Source organism: Ammospiza caudacuta, chromosome 9 (genome assembly GCF_027887145.1).
Source record: "Ammospiza caudacuta isolate bAmmCau1 chromosome 9, bAmmCau1.pri, whole genome shotgun sequence".
NCBI classification, from domain to species: Eukaryota; Metazoa; Chordata; class Aves; order Passeriformes; family Passerellidae; genus Ammospiza; species Ammospiza caudacuta.
Window position 1 is genome coordinate 7639094 of NC_080601.1, and position 20202 is coordinate 7659295.

Sequence of the window (20202 nt, forward strand, 5' to 3'; positions counted from 1 at the left end):
TAATCATTTATCTATCATAAAATAGATATTTAAATATAAATACGGCTATTGGCCAAGATTAACTCATCTTGGGTTAACAGGAGAGCAGCCACAGCTTGGAAGTGCTGGGAATTGTGGTAATTTTGGGATCTCCCATTGTGGGGAGGAAAGATGAATCTGACTCCATGTTCTTAGAAGGCTAATTTATTATTTTATTATATCATATTAAAGAATGCTATACTAAACTATAGGAATAGAGAAAGGATGCTTACAGAAGGTTAAAAAGATAATAATGAAAAACTTGTGACTCTCCTCAGTCTGACACAGCTGGCTGTGATTGGTCATTAAGTCAAAATAATTCACATGAAACCCATGAACCAATGGCCAGTTGCTAAACAATGTCCAAACCACATTCCAAAGCAGCAAACACAGGGAAAGCAAATCAGATAATTATTGTTTTCATTTCTCTCTGAGGTTTCTCAGCTTCCCAGGAGAAGAATTCCTGGCAAAGGGGTTTTTCAGAAAATATGATGGTGATAGGGAGCGCTGTTCCCACATCTCCCAGTGTGTGTTTTGGGAATTTTTTCACTGGAAGCATTAATATTCAGAATTTTAATTTATTTGAATGTACTACTGAGATCTAATTGCCAGTGATGTGTTTCCTGCAGCCCCAGGCAGCCTGGCCTTGGCTCCCAGTGAATCCCTGGACAAACAGCAGAGCCAAACTGAGGGGAGAGGCAGAGAAATGTGCTGAAGCCCAAAGGCAGAGGCTGCCAGGGATGGAAACTCTTCCTGCCACTCTGGGTGCTGAAATTTGGGATCCCAGCTCCTGTCTGCAGCCACTTCAGCAGCTCAGTTTGTGTGCTGAGTGTCACTTGCCAGCCTTTGTCTTGTTCCTTCCTTTCATTTTAATTTTCTCATTTTAATTCCAATGAAAGACTGAATTTCAAAAGGCACAAATATTAACAAAAATAAAACGCAACCCAAAATTCTTCCCTGCCGCTCGTGGAGCTCCTGTTGTGGCTCTTGGTGGAGAGTGGGATCTTGGAGGAGATTTCATGGCTTAATTCAGCCTTCAGAGCTGTCCTGGGCCTTAAAGCATCCTTCCTGCTCCACACTGCCCAATTAGTATGGATCAGGTGGCCTTGGGATGCCTCTGGTTAATTAACAGAGGCTGAACACAGTCCTGCCTTTGTGGGATTGTGTGGCAGCAGTGAATAGGAGAGGGAAAATGTGCAAAATTAATTAGCTTTCAATAGAATCTGTGGGTTTTAGGCTTGTTTAGGAGTGAGGATGGCTCTTGGATAAAGGGAATCAGGTCCCTGGTCTGTCCTGCAGCCTCTGCCAGCACCAAGGCAGGTATTGATGTGAAACAGAGCCAGAAATCAGATTTGAGGGAGAATTCAAAATAAACAGGGAAGAGTAAAGATTTTGGTTAAGAAAAAATATGTTAATGTTGTTATTGATATTTTTTTATCAAAGGAAGCACTCTGAGGAGTGCTCACTGGAAAAGCTGTGGGAGAGGGTAAGGCTGCCTGTGGGGCATCAAATCAGCTTCAGTCCCGCCTGACTCCATCACAAATGGACAAAATTTTGACTCAAGTTGTATTTCCATTAATTTTTCAAACAGTGCTCATGAGAACACAGCTTTGGGTTTGCAGGTGCACCGGGAAATAAAAGCTTTTTGGGGGGAAAAGGCATTAGAAAATAAAATGCAGCTGGAGAAACTGGAGTGCAGGAATACAATGGAGTCAGTGGCAAGAGCTGCTCTAGCTTTGGATTGGGATAAAATGTGTTGTTTGGAGTTAAATTTTCCTTTTGATTTTCTTTAATGTGGGCACAGACCACATGAAGGGAATTAAAAATAATCTCCTGCTTGTGTTAGCACAGGAAAGGAGTTCAGTGTTCCCTGGTTTCTGTGGATTCTTGTCAGGAATGTCTCTGTGCATGTTTATTGCTCATCCTTTGCTCTCCTGCAGTGGTGGAAATGGGGCAGGACTAGGAGTTTTTCTTCTCCATTTCTGCAAATCTTATTGTTAAAAGGTGATGGCAGTGGAAAAAACCTTTGGGACTTGGATTACTTCCTAATGTCCCAATATCCCATCCATCCCTGCCCTCTGGCACTGGGAAGCCATTCCCATGTCCTGTCCTTCCATCCCTTGTCCCCAGTCCCTCTCCAGCTCTCCTGTATTGGTTTCTCTGGGTCTACATTGAAGGCACTTGAGACAGTAGCTCATGTTCAGACTCAGGTGTTTATCATTTCTTATCAGTAAAACAGCCTCACTACTGTGAGTTCAGCAGCTTTTCGTTAGAAGGCACCAAATGGCCAACAATCTCTTGTTCCAAGGGCTTTTAAGACTAAACTATCCAATTAATAACTGACACCTGGATTATTTTCCCTTTTAACCCAATAACTGATCCCACAGAGCTGCAATGGGGACTTTTCTGCCCAATTACAAAATGCCACCCAAACCCATGGAGAAGGAGGAAGAAGAAACCCAGGGTGACACCCTGTGCCCTCCATCTTGCTTCCATCCACAACACACTAAAAATCCCAAACCCTCAATTTCTCACCAAGAAATTTCTCACACCTGCACTGCTCTCTATAATCTGTTTCACACTTCTGTGGGTTCCAGTCTATCTTGAAGTCCAGGAAGCTTTCTCCATGAATGAGGGTCAAAGTCAGTGCTCCCCTGGGGTCAGGGCACTCCAGAGCAGACAGAGAAATATTCTCAGTGCTATGGTTTCCACATCCTGGAGCCCCTTTAGACCCTGGCAGGGGCTCTGAGCTCTCCCTGGAGCCTTTTCTTCTCCAGGTGAGCACCCCCAGCTCTCCCAGCCTGGCTCCAGAGGAGTTCCAGCCCTCAGGGCATTTCCATGACCTCCTCTGGACTTGCTCCAGCAGCTCCACATCCCAGATCAGACACCTCACTGCAGTTGGGCTAGAAAATCTGTTGCCATTTCTTCCTATTTTATTTAGCATCAAATCCCTCCTGTTTTTCCCCAGTAAAATCCTTGCTCTGAACTCATGGGAAGAGATTTCCTGGAGTTCCGTGCTCTTGGCACATGTGGGAACTTCAGGTCTTCTGGTAGGACCTGCTGGGTGTTTGTGTCAGGTGCAATGAGCAGCTTTTGGCCTCTGTCAAATGCACTTTTCAGGCAGGGAAGGGTGTTCTCTCTTTAATTGAGATTTATGAAATGAATTTAGAAACCTCTCAAGAAGCAGGTTTTTTTTCAGGCTGAAAATCCCAGTGGTATCAGAGGGATTTTTATCCAGAGCTTTCCATGCAAAGCTGGATTCCTCTGGAGACAGGGGGGTTTATTAACATCTCATTTACTCTCAGAAGTCCCTCTGCCCTTGTCTCTGGGCTCCTTTGCTATACCCCAAGCAGAGGAGCTGGGTTGTTGGATTTCCTTCAAGTGTATATTGTAAAATCCACTGGAGTTTGGCCAGAGCACCCCAGCTAGGGAATTGCATCTCCTCCACCTGTCCGAAGCACCTCGATGCATGGAAATCTCCGCGAAAATCCCAAGGACACTCAGAAGGATTGGAGTTGGGAGTTTTAAGATATTTTCAGCTCTCAGAGAACAAATTCTTCACTGGGAGGGTGGGCAGGCCCTGGAATGGAATTCCCAGAGCAGCTGTGGCTGCCCCTGGATCCCTGGCAGTGCCCAAGGCCAGGCTGGAGCCACCTGGAATAGTGGAAAGTGTCCCTGCCCATAGCAGGGGGTGGAATAGGATAATCCCTAAAGTCCCTTCCAACCCAAACCATGCTTCCCCCAAGAGAATTCTGTAGTTCCCTGTTTTCCAGCTGCCTTCCCAGCACTTTCCCAGCTTTAACCCATTCTTTGGGCACCTTCTTCTCAGTCAAGCTCCCAGTGGTGGGAAAAGCCATTCCAGCAGTGCTATGATCACCAGCAGGACATGTGGCAAAGGCAGCATCAAACAGAAAAAAGCTTCCCCATATTTCCTTCATTCCAGGATTTATTTTCTTTAATTTGTTATTATTTTTGGCATTGGTACATTGAGTGGATGATCAGGTTTTCAGGACTCACTGATAAAATGTTAATTTCTAAAGCTGCCCCACTCAGGTTATGTAGGTGTTGGGATTTAAATATTTCCTATTTCCAGTTGGATTAAGCCTATCTATGAGATATTTTAATTTTTTTTATGCTCTCTAAGCGGATTCTCCAGCTGATCTGACACAGTTATGAAAGAAAGGAAAAAAGAAAAACAAAACATTTTTTTGCTGTGATCTTAGATATTTTCCAGGGTTTCACAGATATGAAAAGGGAGGATTTAAGCAAATCCATAATTTATTATTTGCCCTGGTGGATTTGCACCTATTAGAGACACACAAGATGGATGTGGATTTTTTCATGGCACCTGGGACAACAGAGAGGTCACAGGGGAGAACTGAGGAGCTCCAAGTTGTCTCTTCCCCGATCCAGCCTTGTTCCTAATTTCCCAATATCTGTTTGTTTACTGTTCCTGCTTTCCAGAGGCTCTGCAGCCACCCTGGGGCAAGGAACCCATGGAATCTGCTTTTCCGGGCATTTTTTTTGTTGCAGACAGCTTGGGACTGATGAGTTGATGGTTGTCCTTCGCTTCTTAGGTGGAGAAAATGCAATCAATTAATTCTGACTGAAATTTAGTTAAAATTTGGGCATTTTAGGGGTTTTACTGTGGTGGAGGTGGCTCAGCTCAAACCCCTCTTCCCAAGCAGTGCTGCTGACAGCCTGAGCTGAGCGATTTTTGGGATGGATCTTCCCATGGATGAGGCTCCTGTTCTGTGCTGAGGGCTTTGCTTTCAGTGCTGAATTATTTGGGAGAAGCTTGGAAGGAGAGCATGTGGCTCTCTGGTCTTTTGACCATCTCCTCTTGGGAATTTGTTCAGGAGTTTTCAAAATTCTCTAATTCTCACCAACAAATCACTACTTACAGACATTTATGGGCTAATTTTGGTGGGAACGAACCCCAGCATGAAAATCCAGTCTGGGGTTTACTCAAAAATATTCCATGATTTCCACCCTTCAACCCTGAAGAAATTAACCCAAACAATGCCTTTTTAGCTGTAAAAATAGGGAAAAGATACAATCAGCAATTATATTGAGGAAAACCTAATTAATTATTACCTTGATGAGTGTTTTCCCTTTGATTGTAACCTTTCCCCTGCTGGATTTTCCCATAGTGTTGCCCACAGTGACACCTGCTGGAATCTGGGACAATCAAGGTTGGCTTGCAGGTCCTGCTGAGTGAGTCCTGCCAGGGATTAATTAGGAAAAAAAAAAAGAAAGGAACACTTTATGAGGTGGTGGAGACACCTACAGCCACCCAAGGAATGGCCATCAGGTTTGGAATGCTGGGAATATCAGCTGGAGATCTATGGGATCAATGGTTCAAACCCAGCTTTAAAGCAAAGATCAGACATGAAAATGGGGAGATCCTCTTCCCATCCCCAGACCTCCTCCAAGTATGGCTGGGTCCTTTTCCAGGGAATTTATTTCTCTTGGGAAATGGGGTTGCTCACACTTAGTGTTTGTGCCTCTCTGGTTTTAAACATCCCCTCAGAGGTCTTGGGGATGGATTTGAAGTTCCCCCTTCACAGGGTGGCATTTGCAGTGTCTGGGTTGTAATAATGGGAATTGAAAAGTGTCCTCAAGATGGAAAAAGCCATTTCTTAATCCTTGGAATGGGATCTTCCCAGCTTTAAGCTGCTGCTGCCCCAGGATTTTCCCTGTGTGGGATGGGATCCCATCTCCATTGGGGTCAGACTGCTCTGTTTGTAAATCCAAATGCCATTTACCAAATTCCTGCAGAAAAAGCCATGCAAAGTAGAACTCAAAGTTTTAAAAAGCCCTGGTGAGGAAATTTTGCGATCATTGTGCCCTTGCCTGGTAAGGAAAGGGTCAGCTGTGCCTTGTGCTAAAAATCTGACCTAGATTACATTTACATTTCCCAGCCTTGCCCTGGTTTTGGTTTTTTTTTTTTTTTTTGGTTTTTTTTTTTTTTTTTTGGTTTTTTTTTTTTTTGGTTTTTTTTTTTTTTTTTTTGTTTTTGTTTTTGACTGATATAAGAGATGCTCCCAAAGAATCTGCTCTAAAGCACAAAATATCTGGGAAAAATGCAACATTTCTGAGTGGGGTCATTGCACGAGAGATTGATGGAAGTGTTGCTGCTGCAGGGGCAGTTCTTGATCTGCTTCTTCCTTCAGAAATCTCAACTTTTACCATCTTCTGAATTCAGGATTGATTGATTTTTATTCCTCACGCTTTCCTCTTTAGTTACCAGTTGTCCAAAATCCTGGAATAAGTTGGAGGCAGTGGAAAGGTCCTGTAAAATTTTCCTCCAGGCAAAGCTGAAATAGGCTCATGCGACTCCAGCCACATCAATTTTAGCAGCAGACATTCTATTAAACAGTAAAAAATACTGATTTCTGCACTTAGGGAGCAGATATTTTGCATTCCTATTGTAAAATACAGGTTTTATCCCAATTTTCCAAGTTCTGTTGTCAAGGAGACAGTGGCAACCCAGGTGAGTGGCTCAAGGCAGCTTCTTTTTCATTTGGGAAAAGTTTTTATTGATGTTTCAAAAATTGAGATTTCACCTTTTCCCAGTTTAAGAGTGAAAGTTCACTTGCTGCTTTAATAAATATATTTGGAGCAAAGATTTGATCTTATGGAAGTGTGATTCACAAGAATTCCTTGTTGAGCAGACTGGGAATGGAGGCTGAGTTTGTGTCATGTGGGTTGATAAAATTTTGCATTTTTTGTACCTTTTGGGGAGTTGATAGAGAAATCAAGGGAAAAGGAGGATATTTCCCAGCAACAGCCAAAATCCATGGGGATATAACAGGGAATATGAGTGTTTAATTCATCTTCCCAACTCAGGGCTGGTTGTCACCTGCAAAGAACCCTCAAAGTGGAAGCAATTGGTGAATTCAGGGGTTTAAACTGGGAAAATGACCTGTTCCAGTAAAAGTCTATTGAGGATGAATAAATCCAAAGCTTTCTGTGATTTCCCTTCCAGTAAAGTTGGTTTCCAGTGATAATTTGAAGTGCATTTTCATATGGAGATGTAGAGTCTCCTCTTGAGACTAGACCACAAAAAGAAAATACATTTCATAGCAGGTGACTGGAAAAGTGGCTGAATATATTGAATTAATGTGCATTTTTTTATTCCTCCTGATCGATTCTGAAATGCGTTTGGATCCTGGTGGCAATGCAAATACCTGGGGTGAATAAGCATGCGAAATTTGGAGGAAATGAAAGAAAAGAAATGAAACAAATGTGTTGATTTAAGTTGTTTACTTCCAGTTTCATTTTGGCAAGGAATTGATTCCCACTCTAATAACTGTGGAGCAGACCTGTGGATTTAGGGAGGGCAATGGGATTTCTACACACCTTCTTCCATTATGCTGCGGGAAACAAAATCAGAGCTGTTTGGGAAAGGATTGAAGAGCAGCTCTTCTTGCATTTCAATGAAATTTAATTAAACCCCCATGGACTTGAGCTGCTGGTGATTTGTTTTGTGGTGCAGTCCCATCATTGGGTTCTGTTTCTGGTTGGATTTCCTCAAAGTTGCTGTGTGTAATGTCTAAAGGAGGCTGAGAATGTCATGGAATTGTAGAGATTTCAATCCTACAAAAGCATAAAATTACATTAATGTGACTGGCCCAAGGTGCACAAAGTCTTAATTTTTTAAATTGTGTTTTTATTTTTGCTGAATTTTACTGTTTGCTAATTTTTACTCAGGGTGACTGATGAATTGATTCCACTCTGTTGCCTGGGGATCCTTTTTCTAATTACTGATTCTCAGCTAATTCTCCACATTTCACAGTCATTATCTGTGAATCTGGTATTATTTAAATTCCTAAGCAAAGCTTTTTGGGGGTTTTGACCCCAATTTGTGGCTTGATCTGTAGCCTAATCCCACTACTGCCTTTTACCCAACTAGTTTATCTGTTATCTCCTCTGGGAATAAATCCTAATTTTTCCCATATCAGTTCATCTTGTTTTCCTGGAAAATCTTGTTGCTACACTCCTCTCCCATTTCTCCTGACCCCGTGCTGCTCTCACCCTCTGTCATCTTAATCCTTGAACTCTTTGAGTTCTCTCTCTTGATCTTTGAGGTTGGTCTTGACCTTTTGCCTTCTTCACCTCTATCTCTGAACTTCAGCATCCTCAACCTCCCCACATTCCTGTTTCTTCTCAACAGGCAGTCCTTAAAAAAGAGAGTTTGAAGCACAACAAATCCTCACCCACACAGGCCAGCTCCTGCTCTCCAGCCAGTCCAAGGGCATTCCAGGAATGGCAGAAGGAAAGGGCCAGGAGTTCCTCCTATCTCATGCACCTTCCCTTTGGGAAGCAGGAACTCTGGCCAGCTTTTGCCAAACATGGTCCCTTATCCACCTTGTTGCCTTTTAATTATCCCTGAAAATTGTGCTTCAGCAAGAGTTGGGTTGAAGTCCAGTAGAATGTAAAAAAAAGGAGACAAAAGCACAGCCAAGAGGACAATGTTGTGTTTTTCATGACTAGGAGATGAAACCATTGAGGTTTCATCTTGATCTTTGAGGTTGGTCTTCACCTTTTGCCTTCTTCGCCTCCCTCTCTATCTCTGAACTTCCCAGCTTTCTCAGCATCTTCAACCTCCCCACATTCCTGTTTCTTCTCAGCAGGCAGTCCTTAAAAAAGAGCAGAGTTTGAAGCACAACAAATCCTCACCCACACAGGCCAGCTCCTGCCCTCCAGCCAGTCCAAGGGCATTCCAGGAATGGCAGGAGAGGGCCAGGAGCTCCTCCCATGTTGTGGACCTTCCCTTTGGGAAGCAGGAATCCTGGCCAGCTTTTACCAAACATGGTCCCTTATCCACCTTGTTCCCTTTTAATTATCCCTGAAAATTGCACTTCAGCAAGAGTTGGGTTGAAGTCCAGTAGAATGTAAAAAAAAGGAGATAAAAGCATAGTCAAAAGGACAATGACATGTTTTTCATGACTAGGAGATGAAACCATTGAGGTTTATCCCTAGTTTGTGTCCTTCTCCTTAGTACTGCTTGGTTTAGGGAGATTCTGAAGTGAGCTGTGTTTGTTCTATGGCAAACCTAATAAATCTTTTCTGATAGCTCATAAATGGAGCTAATTATCCACTGTTAATTGCCATGAGGAGAGTTTTGTGAAGGTTGGGTTTTCAGGTGTAAAGACCTTGACTTTAGTGATGTATAAGGAATCCAAACTGCTCAGCTGTGTGTTCTGGGTCATGGAAATGCAAGAGATATGTGGAGCTGCTGCTTCTTTCCATGAGAGAATTCAACCTTCAGGCAGTTTCTGAATTATCGCAACAGTAGTGTCTTATTTACACCTCAGTGCAAAAAAACCTGAATTCCTGGTGGAAATTCAGCCTGGGTTTCAGGACCAGCAGTTTCACCTGAGGAGTTGTCAGAGCTTTGGTCAGAGTTGGAAAAGTCACAGTTTGGAGATGGCTTCTTGCTCTAAATTGGAATGTGTTGAGTTTTGCCTTCCACAGTTCCCATTTGTATAACTTTATTCTCATCTCCTGTCTTGTCCCAGGAGGCCTGGGTCCAGCTCAGTTTGTGGAGATTTTTTTTGCCTTTGAGACACTGAAATGAGAGGAGGTTTTGAGAAAAAGGAAGAGCAGGATGGTGCCAGCCCTATCTCCTTCCCTCCTGCTCACTCTAAGCACACCACAGGGAACAGCAGTGCCAAACACAAAGAAAACCAACCAGAAATTAAATCAATAATTTATCCAAAGAGCTTCAAATTAGGGACATTTCTCACATCTTTGCACTTCAGGAACAGCAGGGCCCTGTTGTTTATCCCCTTTGGTTTATCCATTTCAGTGTGTATCCCATGGATTAGGTGGAGGCTGTGCTTCCTTTTGCTTCAATGAAATAGTTGTTGAATATCCTTTTTTTACTATCCTCATACATCCTTTTAGATTCCTTTTCCCTGGAGCAATCCCTGTTCCTCAGCAGCACTGATTATATCTTGATATAATACAGGTTTTATCTTGTTGAGGACAGATGAACTCATTGTGGGGAGTCATTTCTTAAATCATAGTTTAATTTTAAGCAGTTGCTCTTGGACCAGGGAGTTGGATCAATAATCCTCATGTGTCCCAAGTATACCCAACCCTAAAATTCCAAGATTTGTATTATTCCAGAAGCTGAGCTGTGTCCATGCACAGCCAGCCCCTTTTGGAGGTGTGTTAAGCGCCTTGCTCAAGGATGGTTTTGCAGGAATTGAAAGGAACCCATAAAGGCAGAATTGTCCTCACAATTGGACAAGACAGCCAGAGTGTCCAGCTCATTCTCAGAAGTGTTTTCCTCAGTGCTGTTACAGCCCATTAAGGAGCCACAGTGTATCAGTGCGGAGGAAATGCCTCCCAAATGGATTGAACAGGGAGACAGGCTCCTGTCACTGTCACAGCACAGCTTTTGCTGTAAAATACATACTCAGTGCTGGTGGGATATCAAAGAGCTCTATCTTTAAGGAGGAAGAGTAAGTTTGTAATGCCATCAGTATGGAAAACTAAACAAAAAAATTGCTGCAGGACATTGCAGCTCAGAGCCAGCTGAGTGAAAATGACAGGAGCATGGAACAATTTGGGTAGGAAGGGACTTAAAGCCCATCCTGTTCCACACCTTCCACTGTCCCAGGCTGCTCCAAGCCCCAAAGTCCAGCCTGGCCTTGGGCACTGCCAGGGATCCAGGGGCAGCCACAGCTGCTCTGGGCACCCTGTGCCAGGGCCTGCCCACCCTGCCAGGGAACAATTCCTAATTCCCAATATCCCATCCAGCCCTGCCCTCTGGAACTGGGAAGCCATTCCCTGTGTCCTGTCCCTCCATCCCTTGGAAACAGTCTCTCTCCATCTTTCTTGCAGTCTCCCTTCAGGTCCTAGAAGGTCACAGTGAGGTTCCCCTTCCTCATCTCCTTTCTCAATTCTGTGCTCCATAATTATCATGGAATTAAGGGCATGAATTAACCCTCTCTTCCCCTCCTCACTTCCCACTTGTTGCCCTCTAGTTAAGCTGCTGCTTGGGTCTTGAGATGTCTTAAATGTCAAAAATTAGGGATAAATGAGGAGAGGACTAGAAAAGCATAATCCTCCCCTCTGGCTATTTCAAGCAGTAGCATTTTTAGATAATTCCTGGGAGTTTTACGCATGGTAAAACCAGGGAAACAAATCTTTGTGATTTTTAAGTTCAGTGCAGAAGACTGATATTTACCTGCTTGGTTTTTTAGCATTTTCAGCAAATAAATATATTTTTCCATTTCATTTTGTTTGCATACCTGTTGTCATTTTAGGATGTTTAAGGCTGCAAATCCTGAACAGGAAAAATAGATCTTCTAAAAGCTGCTTCTGTTTGGAGTTTTGCTGGCAGTTCTGTGAATATTTTTTAAAGCACCAGCAAAATAACCATATTTAGGTTATTTTTATTTTATTTTAAAAACACTCTGGATGCAATGGGTGGGACATGGAGAACTGTCATCAACCCGTGTTGCTGTCACTGGTTTTTGTGGTCGAAACTCAGCTCCAGCTTTGAAGTCCTCGTTTCAAAGCCACCTTTGTGCCTCTGCTCCCCTGAGGAGACCTTTGGCGCCGTGGGTCACGGAGCATTCCAAACTCTCTGTTTCCCACTTTTTCCCAAACATTCTCAGCATAAACACGGCAGCCAGAGGCATCCAGGGGGAGGAAAAATGAACTTTTTCTCAAGTTTAACTGTTGGGTTGGGCTCCAGAGTGAAGGTTTCTCCCTGAGGCCTGGTCCTGTTTAAACATCTTGTTTTTAGCCAAGGATTCCTCACAAGACCAGAGCAGGCTCTCAAACATCTCAATTTTAGTCAAGGTTTCTCCATGAGGCCTGATTGAGGTTTTTCTATGGGCCCTGATCAAGGTTTCTCCACACAACCTGGTCAGCTCTCAAACATCTCATTTTTAGTTGAGGTTTCTCCGCCAGGCCTGGCTGGGATCTCAGACATCTCAATTTTAGTCAAGGTTTGTCCACACAACCTGGTCAGCTCTCAAACATCTCATTTTCAGGCAAGGATTCCTTACAAGACCAGAGCAGGCTCTCAAACATCTCAATTTTAGTCAAGGTTTCTCCATGAGGCCTGGGTGGGATCTTTAACATCTTGGTTTTAGTTGAGGTTTCTCCATGAGGGACCTAATTGAGATTTAGTCCATGAAGCCTGGTTGAGCTCTCAAACATCTCATTTTTAGTCGTGGTTTCTCTATGAGGCCTGGTCAGGCTCTCAGACATCTCATTTTTGGTGGTATTTAGGAGCAGAAGCTCCAGTTGAAGTTTGTGACTGATCAACCAAGTTCAGTGGGCCAAAGTCCTCAGCCAGGTGTGAAGGTCTGAAGTAGCAAAGGTGATGGATTTTTGTGTGATGGGTGAGATGTGCCCTGGTGTGTTGGGGACAAAGAAATTAATCACACATTTAACTGTTCTGAGATGGATGGATTGGGGTGGTCACTGAAATATGGTTTGTACATTGCTTTGGGTCCAGTGTCTGGGGGAGATTTTTCATCCCGGGGAGTCAAAAAAGGAGTTTATTGACAAAATTTGGTGCTGTTGCATCCCACTGTTCCTAATTTTGTCCATTTTCGGTATAAGTTGGTCTCATGAAAATCCAGTCACTCCTGAAGAAAGCTTGCATTGGGTATTTTTCCACTCAAAGAAATGTCTGTGCCTATTCAATGACATTCTGCACAAGATGAGGGATTTCTTAAAATGGGATAGTTGCCTTTTTTAGAGCAAATCTGACTTGATCATGAGATTGGCACTTCTTCTTTGGGGAAACTGGAGCAGGTCATGGAGACCTATCCATGTCTTATCCTCTCAAACCTGATGAGTGAGCATTCTTCCCTCCCTTTGGTAAAGGGATTTTTTTGCTCACTTTAAGTAAAACTGAAGAGAAGTAAAGAGAATAAAAAGCCCTGGTATTTTTATAGAAGCTGTTCTTACTAGACAAACAGCAATCTCCATGGGATCCACTTGGTGGAGGGCTTTGAAGGGAGGAAGAGCTTCACATTTGTTCATTTAGGTTGGGAATGCTACTTTGTGAAAGATTCCAGCTTCTCTGTGTGTTGAGGGACAGGATGGGAGGAAACAGCCTCAGGCTGGGCCAGGGGAGGCTCAGCTTGGACAGCAGCAGGAATTTCTGCATGGAAAGGATGCTCAGGCCTTGGCAGGGGAGGTTTGGACATGTCCCAGGAAGGGCTGGAGGTGGCACTCAGTGCTCTGGGCTGGGGACAAAGTGGGAGTGAGTTACCAGGTGGACTCCATGGTCTTGGGAGGTCTTTTCCAACCTCAGTCATTCTGGGAATCTGTGAACTTTTGCCAAAAAGCTTATTCAGAGATATTTGATGGTACCAGAGGTACCTGAGGAGGTATTGCTGCCTCTCAAGTGGGGCTAAAATCAGGAGCCTTTCCACTTCCACATGCCCTGAGTGAGCTCTTGGGCACTTTGCCTGCCCAGGATGATGCACTGACACTGGGCAGGTAGCAAGAATCCCTTTAGAAGGGTGAAGCACATGGATGAGCTGATTTGTGTTAGAAAACAAGGATTTAAGAGCAGGAGCTCTGCTAAAGGATGTGAAGGATGGGTTGATTCAAGCATGAAAAATCGTGTGTGGAATTAGCTGTGAAATAAATGGCTTGGAATACATAAACATGAGGATGTGGGTGGCAGGGAGGGCGTGGAAAGAAGCACCAGGGAGGAGCAGGTCAAGCGAAATGAAAGCTCTGGGCACTCAAGGAGGGACTAGAGGAATGTGATTGGAATGTTGGAAGGACTTGGCTGAGATTAGAGCTCAGTTTGAAAAAAAGAAGAGACAAAATTCGCTGAAGTGAGAGGCAGCTTTGGTTGCTTTGAAGCTCAAGTTTATGTTCCTCCCATTCCTTTGGAAGAGTTCTGGGCGGGAAGTTTGGGAAGACTCATGTATGGGAATGGTTAGGATTCATGGGTGGGATGTTTGAGAGAACTCATGGGTTGGGAAGAGCCATGTGTGGGAATGATTGGGAAGATTTAGGGGTGGAATGGAATTTATGGGTTAGAAGGTTGGGAGAACTTGTGGGTGGGAATTGGTTACAGCAGCCGGACTGAGACTCAGTTCTGCTGGTGGTAGTTGGTGAGCAGGACCAAGAAATGGCTTTTTAGGGAGCAGGTTTCGCATGTTAAATTTCCCAGAAATCATATAAAAATGCCATTAATGTTTCTAATGAATATGGATGACCTGTTGTAAATTTAGAAGCCATTAGCCCAGTATTTTCATTAAATAGATTTTTGGGTGCTTACAAGATTCCACTTGAGGGGGGGTCTGATCCCAACACCACCTAAAATCAGGCCCTTCCAAGGAATTTCACCATGGATGGTCAAAATGTGCACTTTAAATCTGCTCTCCAGAAACACCCAACATAAGCAGTAAAACTCTGCAAGTTTATGTCCAAACTTTTTTTCCCTCTCTCTTCCCACTCTGGCACATGAAAATGGGAAAAGCTGGAGGTTCTGTTATCAGATTGTAAATGATAAAAAGGTTGGTTGTAAAGATAAATAAACAAACTCAGGTAAACACAACACTTTTGAAAAAAAATCTCAAGCTTAACCAAATTTGAGGATTTGGATTAATTCCCCTGTTTTAGCTCCAGTCTTTGCTTGTTTATACTTACTTGGGGATTAGAAGATCTGATGGTGAGTGCAGGGCATTTTTGGGGTGATTTTGTCCCAGATTTGGGCTGGGATAGAATACTCAATACCTCCAGCTCTCCTGGTCATGGTTGAAAAATCCAAGAGACATTTATCCCAAGGAAGATGCAGGAGAGGTTGGATGGGAAACTCTTGGCATCCCCCAGCCTGCTGTTGATTGAATTTGCAAGGGCAGAGCATCTGGAATAAAAAATTACAAGGTTTGGGGGTGTCTAAATATCAATTGAAAGTCTTGATTTAGAAAATATTTTGGTTTTTTAGTGATGTGTAAATGCACATTGCTTTTGATGGGGTGACACAAGGGATGAAAGTGTCCTAACAAGTTTAATGCCAGCATTGATAACCTGTGACATGAATTTAGCAAGGGCTGTTCCACAAAATAAGGCAAAAATGGACAGATTAAACTATTGTAATAACAGGAGAAAAGCAAAACTTACTTGCTGAATAAAACCCTTGCTAGCAAAGCTGGAAAGCCACCAAAACCAACAATAAAAAAAGGAGAAAAAAAAATTTTATACCAGACTTCTTATTACAGTTTAGTTCATATAGCTTATTCCCTGTTGGAAATTCCTCTGTCTCGTTGATGTGCTAAAAATGGATTCAGGCTGAGGATAATTCATCTGGGCACAGGCTGGCACCAGCACAGCCAGAAGAAAAATGGGCAAGCCACAAATGCTTCCAGTTTAATTATTCCATTCCTTACCACAGGACAATCTTTAAGTCACAGCCAATGTCAAGCTGGGATAAAAGGGGTCCAGGGTGATGTTCTTGCAAAGCTGCCAAAATATGGGCTGGGGAACAGGCTCTGCTTTTATTTGTTCATCTTCATTTGGTTCCTTTGCCTCTTGCAGACTCACTACGAGAGCGGAGAGTACATCATCCGCCAAGGGGCTCGAGGGGACACCTTCTTTATCATCAGCAAAGGAAAGGTGAGTTCACACCTTGCCAGGCCAAGGGCTCCCAAAATCCTGCTCCAACCTCTCTCTCCCCCCTCTCAAGGCATAAATGTGCCAGAACTTGATATTTATTGGAGCTCCTTGGCTGGGTCAGGAAAGGAAGAGTGGCCTGAAGGGGTGAAAATTAAATCCCTGTCCTCCCAGGCAACACTTTGGGGTGGAAACTGTTGTTGAATCTCTGGGCAAATGACCATGAAACTCAATTTCTTTGAAATAAATCCTACAATACTCCATAATTTCTCTGCTTAGCATCCCCCTTCCAAGGCTGGCTTCCAGGCTCCATTCCCATGGCTTCCTCTTCCCAGCTTGTCCAAATAATAGTAATGCAGGGATCTCTGAGCTCTGTCCATAGGGGAAAAAAGGTCTAAGTTTCTCTTCCACTGCTCACAGGGAAAATATTTTTGACCTCATTTCCCATAAAACACTGATGGGATTTTATAGACCAAGTTTCTTACTTCCATTCAACAATTATTTATAATTTTTTAGCCTGCCTAATACACTTGAGAGACACTTGGCTTCTTTCCACATAGCAGGAAGGAGATTTTGGAGGGAATACACAGTGATTCCCAGCTGCCAACTCATTTTCCACCATCATCTTCCACTTTCTGGGAGCCGGTTTTTATTGTAAGGCAAAAAATGGTCTTTTTCAGATCAATAAGAGTGTCTTGGAGAAGTTTTTGAAATGAAGTTAATCATAGCCTGCAGAAATCCAAGTTAGTTGGTTTGATGCCCTTTCACTTGCCTTCAATCAGAAATAATATTCCCTCTTTTCTCGGGATATGAACAGTCATGAGCCAAGCTTCAAATTCTTTTTCTGTTGCTGTTTTTTTCATGGAGAAAAATATTGGGATGGTGCATCTCTCTTCCACATCTACATCTCCCTCCCACAATGAGTGTTTGGAGCTGTGTTGGCCACTGAGGCTTTTGCCCCACTTGGTCAGGTTGATCCCTTCACTTTCCAGGGAATGGCCTGGGTGGAAGGGACCTTAAATCCCATCCAGTGCCACCCCTGCCATGGCAGGGACACCTTCCACTGTCCCAGGCTGCTCCAAGCCCCAAAAATCCAGCCTGGCCTTGGGCACTGCCAGGGATCCAGGGGCAGCCCCAGCTGCTCTGGGCACCCTGTGCCAGGGCCTGCCCACCCTGCCAGGGAACAATTCCTAATTCCCAATATCCCATCCAGCCCTGCCCTCTGGCAGTGGGAGCCATTCCCTGTGTCCTGTCCCTCCATCCCTTGTCCCCAGTCCCTCTCCAGCTCTCCTGGAGCCCCTTTAGGCTCTGGAAGGGGCTCTGAGCTCTCCCTGGTGAGCACCCCCAGCACCTCCAGCTCTTGTCCTGGCTCCAGAGGGGCTCCAGCCCTGGGAACAACTCCATGGTTCCTCTGGACTCATTCCAACATTCCCCAATCTAAAAAGAAATGTAGAAACCAAATCCCAGTTGTTGGCCTGCAGCCCTTAACCCTCCCCCAGAGGATGGACAAGACCTCCCATGGCCTTGGCCATTGCTCCGGAGCCCTGGACTCCTCCTGGAACAGCATCTTGGCTTTGTCCCTGGCCTCTGCTCCTTTATCTTGCTGTGACAGCTGCAGGCCAGAAAAAGGGAGCTAAAATAAAGCAAGGCACTGGGACTTGCTAAAAAATTCCCAGACTCTCAGCTGGAGCCTGATGGCTTGACAGAAATTCCCACAGGGATAGTTAAATCCTGCCCAGTTTTCTCTTTCAAGCTTATTGCTTTGGAAAAGAGACACCAGTGGCTGATGGGTGGATGGAGCTGGAGAGAGTTTAATTTTAAAGCTTGGCTTAGGATAATTAATCCATGCTAAGCCTTGGATAGTGGCTCAGCAGTGAAACAGGGAATAAATGACAACAAAATACAGGATTTTAGAGTCAGTGTGTGCTGCCTGGCACCTGCAGAAGCTGGAGCATATCACCTCCTGTGTCCTGTGGTAAAACTTGACTCGGGCAGCTCATCAAGGCAGGAAAATGCTGGCACCAGCTCCTGGGAGCACACCTGCAGTGTCTGCAGATAGCGTGAGCAGGATCAGGGAGAGCTCCTCAGGGAGTGTCTGCCATGCCTGTCACGTCACAGTGTCTGGAGTCACGAAGAATCATGGAATTGTGTGGATTGAAAAGACCTTAAATCCCACCCAGTGTCACCCCTGTCATGGGCAGGGACACCTTCCACCATCCCAGGCTGCTCCAATTCCCAAAGTCCAGCCTGGCCTTGGGCACTACCAGGGATCCAGGGGCAGCCACAGCTGCTCTGGGCACCCTGTGCCAGGGCCTGCCCACCCTGCCAGGGAACAATTCCTAATTCACAATATCCCATCCAGCCCTGCCCTCTGGCACTGGGAAGCCATTCCCTGTGTCCTGTCCCTCTGTCCCTTGTCCCAAGTCCCTCTCCAGCTCTCTTGTACCTTGACACCTTGGAATTCTCCTCTAAGGTCTCTCTGGAGCCTTCTCTTCTCCAGGCTGAAGTGAGCAGAGATAATTTTTTTACATTTCTGAGCCCATCACTCCTCTCAGAAATACTGAGAAAACTTGTGCTCTTCCAGCCCATCCTCCATTGATTTCTGTTCTCTTCTCTTCTGTTTTCTCCCAGCCCATCCTCCATCAATAATATTTTAGGACCAAATTCCTTTTTCTCTTCTTCCCTGTCAGCCCCACCCACCCCACTTGACCCGTCTCCTGAGCTCCTTTAGTGCATTTATTTTATCTTGTTTCCCCAAGTCCTACCAAGCAGAAATCAAAGTGATTTCCAACCATGCTGTGTGCAGGAATCTGTGGAATAATAATGGATGGAAATGGCTCATTCCCTTCTGCTTGGGAAGTGCTGCTTGCACATCCAGAGGCAGCATGGGCCTTGCTGTGTCATTTCCCCCCCTTTTCCCTTTAAAACTCACAATGTGGCACCAATTCAATGCAGTTTCCCCACTGGAGGCTGGCTCAGAGCTTTGAACATTGTAGAAGTCGCTCTGTCCTAATCCATGAACACTCTTTGCTTGGGATCGTTGGAAGTCATGGAAAAAGGGCTGAAATCTCATTGAAGTTCCCTCAGTTTATCCAGGGGTGTTCCTGGCTCATCCATCCCACATTCCCTGCCCTTCCATGAATCAGTGCAGGTGTTCAGCACCGTGTGCTACTCATTAACCTCTCGAACCCACTGGTTCTGCCATCCCTTAAAGAGCTGGGACACGGTGCAGGCCACAAATTTAATTTAATAAGGAAATTACACTGGGATATCACTGAATCCAAAAGGATGTGCCTGACATCCCACCTTTTAGCTTTGGGAATTTCCGCGTGCAAAAGCTCTGGTTGAAAAGATGGAAAGATTTGATTTCTGCTCCAGCTGGAGTTGTCCCCTCCCTGGAGAGAGAGCAGAGCCACACTCCATCCTACAATGCCCCAAACTGGACACTTCAGTTGTGCCCCAGTGGTGGTGATTTGTGTTCTTCCCGTCCCTTCAGGGAGCTTGGGAATGCTGGGAACCATGTGGAGCAAAGTTCATGGAAGCTTAAGCCATAGATGATAGATACACAGCAAATTTTTGGAATTTTATTCTCCTGTGATTGTGCAGCCAACTCCATGTTTAGACTAGAAAACATTCCCAAAAATCTAAAGCTGTGTGTTTTTGTGGGAGTAGTAGGAAAAATCACCGCTCGTGTTCTTGGATGGTTGGTTGGGGAGAGTGCAGGACTCTGGGGAATCACATTGTTCCCAGAGGAGCCTTTCCTGACAGATCCAGGAGATGAAAAATTCCCCTTTGAGGTTTTAGGTGTTAATTAAAAGTTCCCTGAATCCTATGGGGTTTTGGCTTTTCCACAGGTGAATGTCACCAGGGAGGACTCTCCCAGTGAAGATCCCGTCTTCCTCCGCACTCTGGGCAAGGGGGACTGGTTTGGAGAAAAAGCCCTCCAAGGGTAAGTGCTCCTTAAGAATTAAATATTGAATTTTGATATTTTCTCCAGGATTTTTGCAGCTTTCAGGTGGTTCTGGCTGTTTGGGAAGAGATTGGGAGTGGAGTTATTCTTTTGGAGTCACTGGATTTGTGTTAGAAGGAGGCCCAACCTCAGTGGGGAATGGGTTTGTTCTGCACTTGAGCAGCCAAATGTAGACAGTCCCTTGCTTGTGGACATCAAAAATTAGTTTATCTTTGTGTTTCCTTCCCTAAACATCCATTGGAAGCTCAAAGAGTTTGATTTTTGCAACTCTGGAGTGTTATTCCTGTATGGAAAAGGATAATTGTGGTCATCCTGATGGGGTGGATGGCTGAAAGAAGGGAAGTTTGGGGGGTTTAAATTCTGTATCTATATGGGATTTTGGAGGTGGAAATTGGATGTCAGTGAGCACTTGTGTATAAACATTTTCCTTTGGACATGAGTTAAAAGAAGAGAAGCTGCAAATCCATATTCGCACTATAAAAATAGGCTTCATTAAGGCAGGAATTAGGGACACTCATTCATCTTCATGAATAAACATCTTTTCCTGGGGGGTTTATCTGGGTGCCAGAGCTCTTGGGCTTTTTTTGGGATGCTGTAGT

General features: G+C 44.4%; 1 protein-coding gene across 2 annotated transcripts in view; it reads left to right on the plus strand.

The window, feature by feature from the left end:
* The window catches only part of PRKG1 (protein kinase cGMP-dependent 1), a 351680-nt gene that overhangs the window by 243684 nt on the left and 87794 nt on the right, over positions 1 to 20202 (plus strand). For both annotated transcript variants that reach the window (XM_058810052.1, XM_058810053.1), the window contains 2 exons: positions 15559 to 15636; positions 19488 to 19582. In XM_058810052.1, coding sequence (XP_058666035.1) covers positions 15559 to 15636; positions 19488 to 19582 — 173 coding nt within the window. The remainder of the gene's footprint in view (positions 1 to 15558; positions 15637 to 19487; positions 19583 to 20202) is intronic.